Source organism: Cryptomeria japonica, chromosome 6 (assembly GCF_030272615.1).
Source record: "Cryptomeria japonica chromosome 6, Sugi_1.0, whole genome shotgun sequence".
Taxonomy (NCBI): Eukaryota; Viridiplantae; Streptophyta; class Pinopsida; order Cupressales; family Cupressaceae; genus Cryptomeria; species Cryptomeria japonica.
The window spans coordinates 193,592,755-193,599,407 of NC_081410.1; the positions used below are offsets into that span (position 1 = coordinate 193,592,755).

Sequence of the window (6,653 nt, forward strand, 5' to 3'; positions counted from 1 at the left end):
GAGATAAGACACATTAAAATTATACATATTATTTATATGAGGGATGAATCATATATATAAATTCATTTTTTAAAATGTATCTATCATTAAAATATGATTAACCTTATTCAAATACATATGTAGCTTTGACGTAAATGGAAACTTTGGGAGACACTTTAATAAACCATATCTAAATCATGCAAATTTATTTTATTACATTTTCATTACCCACATATGCAAAGTGATGATTCTAATCATGTTTAACACATGTTCTGATCTAGGTGAGAAGTTATTAATCCAAGCAATTGGAAACTAGTCCCAACTATAGATCAACCATGCAAATCCAAACACTATTATACATGCCAATAAATTTGATAGATTTTTTAGGTGATTTGGATATATATGACAAGAAAAGTGCATCATAATATCTCTTTGTCTTGGTTCACATGTATTCTTAGATTGTGACCTATAAAGAGGATTTTTTATCTCGTCATAATATAGTAGATTAAAGAAGATTAAGTATGAATAAATATTTGTATTGTTAATAAATTCATGTAAAAAGAATGTTCATAATATGATTTTTTAAGATTGAAATGAATGTACCCTTACTTGGTGGATAGAAACTTTGTGACCATTGAATCATATCTAAATTGTAAAGTTGGTATTGCATTGATAGCCACATATAAATAAATGATGATGTTAATTCTATGTTTGACATAGTAATCAAGGTGACATATTATTCAGCCAAAAGAGGAAATTTATATCAACCACTTCAAATCTCAAGGTACTACCATGTGAAAATATAGTTCATTCTAGATTTTTTAGGTAATTTAGGTAGGTACTATTTCACTACACACATTTTGTCATACTATCCATGCTATCCAACTACCAACACAATCACCATGTCATACTATCTCAAATTTTGTACTATTATTTTCATAATTATTTTGATAAAATACCATGAATCAATGAATAAGGTTACTAGCCAAATTACCCATAATTCTTAACACAATATCTATAGCTAATCTCAACCATGATAGAAAATGATCAACATAAGTGTTTGTATCAAATAGTAGTGCTTCTGATCCATAATTGATAGCCATACATTTATTTAACTAGTAGTGAGATTGGGCTCTGGGTTTTATGACACACTGATGTTGATCTGCAAATGACACAATATAATGACAAGGGGCAAATTTTAATTACAAATCAACTAGTGTTGTTTTAAATATGAGGATTCAATTAGTGGACACAAAATCCATGGAGAGTAAAACATTCCAATGTAGTTCCTAACTTTATTAACCTCTGGTTACACTATCATTTTCTCAATCAAGAAGGAGTCCACCAATGCTAGAGTTGACACAAAAACATCAAGAACATAAAGTTATCATTACATTAATTAGCCACATATATACAAAGTAATAATGCTAATTATGTTTGACATTGTAATCTAGGTGACATGTTATTTAGCCAAGCAATTGGAAACTCTAGTTAGCTAGAAGGTTATATCAACAACTTCAATCTAAATGCGATGTTGTGAGAAATTATAGTTCAATCTAGATTTTATAGGTGATTTAAGTAGATCTACAAATCCTAGAGAAGAACTAGTGAATTTGATGTACAAATTTAATGTGGTAGAAAGAGATCTACGAACTATGTTAATACACTATAATTGAAGAAGTGAGAGAAAGAGATTACAAACCTCAAAGAGCAACTAGTGAATTTAATGCAAAAAAAATTATTTGAAATCTACATGGAATTTGAAATTTAAATGAATCTAAAACATGCAGAAATTATTTTTCATTAAAATTAAATCTAATAAAAAAAACTATGCATTCAAACCTTAGAGTTGAAGAAAGAGGAGTTCATACAAATCTAAAAAATTTGAAACATCTGTATACAAATCAAAGAACTTGCATACCTTATCTTTGTGAGATAAATCTTTGGGTCTTTTCTTCATATATTTTTTTTATCCTTTTATACTAAAATTATATTTCCACATGGTCTTATTTTGTCTCGTCTCTTATTTCCCATTTGCTTGCAAAATATTTCTCTACAATTCCTTTGTCAAATATTTTCTCCTTCCGAAAAGCTAAAAATTACAAAAATCTTTGTAAGTTTCTTCTAAAAAATGACTTTCAAAAACTCAAAATTTAGATATACATCATTCTTCTTATTTACAATTTTTTTCTTGATTTCATATTAAAATATAATTCTTATTCATTTTAAGTGAACCCTAGGACCTTTGTTCTAAGGTCACTTATATTTAATGTTTTAATCATGGATAATTATATCTATTATTTTATTTTTCTTACAATCATACTTAATTCAAAGGCCCTTGGATGACCTCTTATGTTCCATGTCTGAGATTTTGTTCATAATTTTCATCTTTTGACCTTAGGGTGAACCTTCAAATGGAATCAATCACGATATGTTTGGTAGGTTTATATAAATTGAAGCAAGCTTCTCAATGAGTATAATTTCAAATATATTTAATTTGATTATTATATTTATTTTCTAATTTCTAGTGAAAATAGATTTTTGAGCAATTGTGAAGGTCTTTGTTTCACGTACATGAAAAATGGTAAAATAGATAATAAAAATTAAAAATATATATACATGCATTAAGTATTGTTGTTCTTATTTCAACAATAAAAAATATTTTTTATAAACAAACAAACAAAAAAGTTAACCTATGTTTAAATTATAGTTAATCTCACTCCAAAAAGAAAAAATATTATATAAAAAAAAAATTGTGCACTAGATTTTAGGTTATGAATCTATGTTCATAATTTAATAATTCCCTTGTACAAATAAATTATGCTTTGTCGAAGTAACTTCACTTTTTAAAAATAAGGATGTTTGCCCCTAGCTCGAATAGTTGGTAAGGTTGTACTAAGGCTTTGAGTTCTTCCCATGTAGGTCCAAGGTTTAACTCTCATTATCTAGTTTTACCTAGTTGTTGGCTTGATCAGGTTAGGTCTGCAGCTTGAGGGGTTTATAGGGGGCTCACCTTGTCTTGAGCTAAGTTTCAGTCATTAAGTTGCCCTACCAATTTCCCCTTGTATTTTTTTTTAAAATATTGTTAACTATAAAAAAAAATATATTAATAGTTACATAAAAAATAACAAATTATTTTTAAAAAATTTAAAATAGATATATTTTTAATCTAGAGAAAAAATCTTAAAAATCACTAGTTCACAAAATATCAAAAAGTGTAAATTTGGTTAAAAAATGTCGATTTTTATGTCCCATTTAGGCTAAAAAGTGGGACACTTTATTAAGGGCCAACCCAATTAGAATTAAATAAATATGAAGATTGTGGCAATTTTTTGAATCATTTGTGTAGATTATCTAAATAAATATATTTGTGTTATTTGGTGTAATTTGGTGAAGTTTATGGTTGGTTCTTTTAAATCAATCATTATCATTGAAAAATCTAAGATATGACATTAGAGGGGGCCTCCTCCCCATCAACATGTTCAACTTAGAGCCACTTAATCAACTTTATTCAACTAATAAGCCACAATGGAAGTCCAAGAGCCACTACTTTAAAATCCAACTTAAGATGTCATTTTGAAGATTCAAACATAAATCTTCATTTTGAAAATATTATGAATTTTTCATTCGAACATAACCCTAATGATAATTACCTATACTATTACATTACTAAAATCTCCATAATAGAAACTTGGCTACACAAATGAATAACATTACCTAAAATATTACTTTGCATAAATTCTAAAATTATAATCAATCCATAAATGAGTGAATGGCTTTGTTATTTACATTATTACATTTACCTCTACACATCTCATAACTATTGTCAAGCTTTAACACTTTGCATTTATGCAATCAAACATATCAAATAATTGAGAATTGGACCAATAAATGCATTATTACATTGTTGAAACCATGCAATGGTCTAACTTGCATTAATTTTACATTATACTGAAGTAAAAAAGCAACCATCTTTGGTTTAAAAGAATGTATAAATTTCATATAATTCTAAAAAAAAAATGCTGAGGATGAATTACTAGAGATTAGAAATTCATCCTTTTTTGAATTTCAAACATATACATGAAAACAAGCATTAGAAATCAAGTTTAATTTTTTGCATATACTGCTTGCCATTGATCCCCTTAAATTCTTTTTCTACTCCAAACAAATGAAAAATAAAGAAAACCTATCAAAAATAAAAGAAACAAATGAAAAAATATATTAGAAAATAGGAATCAATAATCAAACATTAGGAAACACAATAAACTTGAAATATCATTACTTATAAATCAAACTTTAAAAAAAAATTAATGTAGAGACTAATAGCTCTAATTCATATTACATACTTGCCACAATTAAATCCAAAAAAATATATAAAAGATAACAATACAATAAACTATAGAAATTTGATGTCTTTTTTAAGACTACTCTCCTTTAAAAAAAAATCACTTCTTATATTTTCAAGACAACTCACTTAAAAAGGGCAATGGATGTTCTTTTGGGGCACTATTAGTTGAATATGATCTTAAAATCTCTTTGGTCAATTTAATATATTTGGATTGTGGAATTTTTTTAGTGCTTTTCTTCCAATCAAACAATTATTTATGGTTTATTTTCTAGTATTATTTTGCAGATTATTCTTACAATCACAATAACAATTCAGATCTCCAGACCTAATCATCTAGAGTACAATCTCCATCTATCGCTAAAGATTATATATTTGCATTGTTTAATATTATTTCAAAAAATCTGATGCTTTGTTACACTCTTCAAAAAAGTAATCTTTTCTCTTGTTGTAATTTGTTTCCAATTTATAGCTTTTTATTATCTTAACTGAGTTGTTCTTTATATACCTAATATCTATTCACAATTTTTGAATTGGGAGTGCCTCATTGAAGCCATTTTTTTTCCTCCTGTACATTTTTTTTCTTCAACCTGTACATGTTTTCAGAAAAAAAATTGATTTTAAAACTTGAAAACTATATCTACATTTTAAAAAAAGGCCACCCGTTCACCATCTGCTACATTTCAGTGTTGAACGTACATTATGTATTGCACTTTAATAGTGAGCATAACTACTGACAGTTTTATCCGATAGGCTGCACATTAAATATAGTTTTAGCCCATTTAAGATTAGTTGAGTTGGTGAGCGTGGGAACTGGGTTAAAAGTCAATGCATTTGAAAAATTGCATTAGAACAAAGTCAAAATCACTGGAAGTTTCCAAAATCATAAAACAAGAAATTGATACAAGATTAGGGATCAATTTGACTTTGATAGATAAGGTGGTTAGTTAGTTGGTCACAGAGTTGACATTTTCCTGTAGCCTGCTATAGTCATAAAATAACTTGCCTACGGAGAAAGCTAAGAAGAATCATAGTCATGGTTACATCAAATTTAGTAATGGCCAGTAACTCAATTGCAAGGTCCATGGAGGAAGATGAGAAACAGCATGGGCATGGTGATAGTCTTATTCCTACTGCTATGAGGAGAGTGATGGTGGTTATAGATGATTCCATTGAAGCTGAATCAGCCATGTTGTGGGCACTTTCTCATGCTGTTTATCACTCTGATACTCTCATCCTCCTCCATATTCTGCCTCCTCTTCAAGCCAAAGGTTGCTGCAATAGCAATAATGACAGTTTTTTTCTGTTACTGGTTTAAACTGTGTGAAAACCTTTTCATTATAAATATTTCAAATCATATTACATGATCCATTTCAAGATGAAAGCAACAGATAGAAAGCAGAAATGAAAGTTTCCTTGACCAAATCTATTTCATTGTTCTTTTTTCTGATTCTTGGGTTTTTGTTTTTTTCAGGTGTTCTATTTGCAGCAAGAGATCCTGAGGATCCAAGAAGGCTTGTGGACATGAAAGCTTGCTGGTTTGCCAATTCTCTTAAGGCTTTGTGCAAGCGACACAGACCAGAGGTGGGTATAAATATCAGATTGATTTAGAAAACTTTTATAGAGCAATATATGAAAGCTATTGTGAACGTGTAAATTTATTTTTTTCAGGTGATTGTAGAAAGTGTGGTTATAGATGGAAGGAATGACGATATAGGCTGTTTGATAGTAAGTCAAGCCCAAAACCTTCAAGCCTCTCTGCTTGTATTGGGCCAACCCAAGTCTTCTTTCTTATACAGGTAGTGTAAATTATGTACCCATTATGACAAAAGATTTCTTGTATGTTGATAGATACTGTGAAGTATATATGTTTTGTAATGCAGGGTTATCCTAAGGAGAAGTTCTAAGATGGGTATTGTGGAATACTGCATTAACAATGCAGAGTGCATGACAGTGGCAGTGAGAAAGCAGAGTGGGGACTTGGGAGGATATTTGATCAGAACCAGAAAGTTCAGAAACTTTTGGATGTTAGCTTAATCTAGTATTCTACCATTTTAACCATGCTTATTTGTATATAGCAGTATATATTCTTAATAAGTCTATACGAGGGGTCAAGTCTTGCTGAGTTCAAGGCTTTGACATCATAAGAGATGAGGTTCAGATGGTACCTTGATAACCACTTTGTGGATGAAAAATCCTCCATAAGAAAAAAAAAATCTATTATAATAAAGATATGTAGAAGATAAATGAACTGAACATAAATGTTATGTATAATATGTCAAGCGAGAAAGTAATATCTCTTGGAAATAAACTTACCCTTCATTCCTAT

The 6,653-nt window shown here is 29.0% G+C and overlaps 1 protein-coding gene across 1 annotated transcript; it reads left to right on the forward strand.

Annotated features, from left to right (window-relative positions):
- Positions 1 to 5,325: 5,325 nt before the first annotated feature.
- Positions 5,326 to 6,653, forward strand: LOC131076975 (uncharacterized). Its single transcript, XM_058014330.2, has 4 exons — positions 5,326 to 5,595; positions 5,799 to 5,908; positions 5,996 to 6,123; positions 6,208 to 6,653. The coding sequence occupies exons 1-4, from the start codon at positions 5,361 to 5,363 to the stop codon at positions 6,359 to 6,361; spliced, it is 627 nt and encodes a 208-aa protein (XP_057870313.2). The 5' UTR covers positions 5,326 to 5,360; the 3' UTR covers positions 6,362 to 6,653.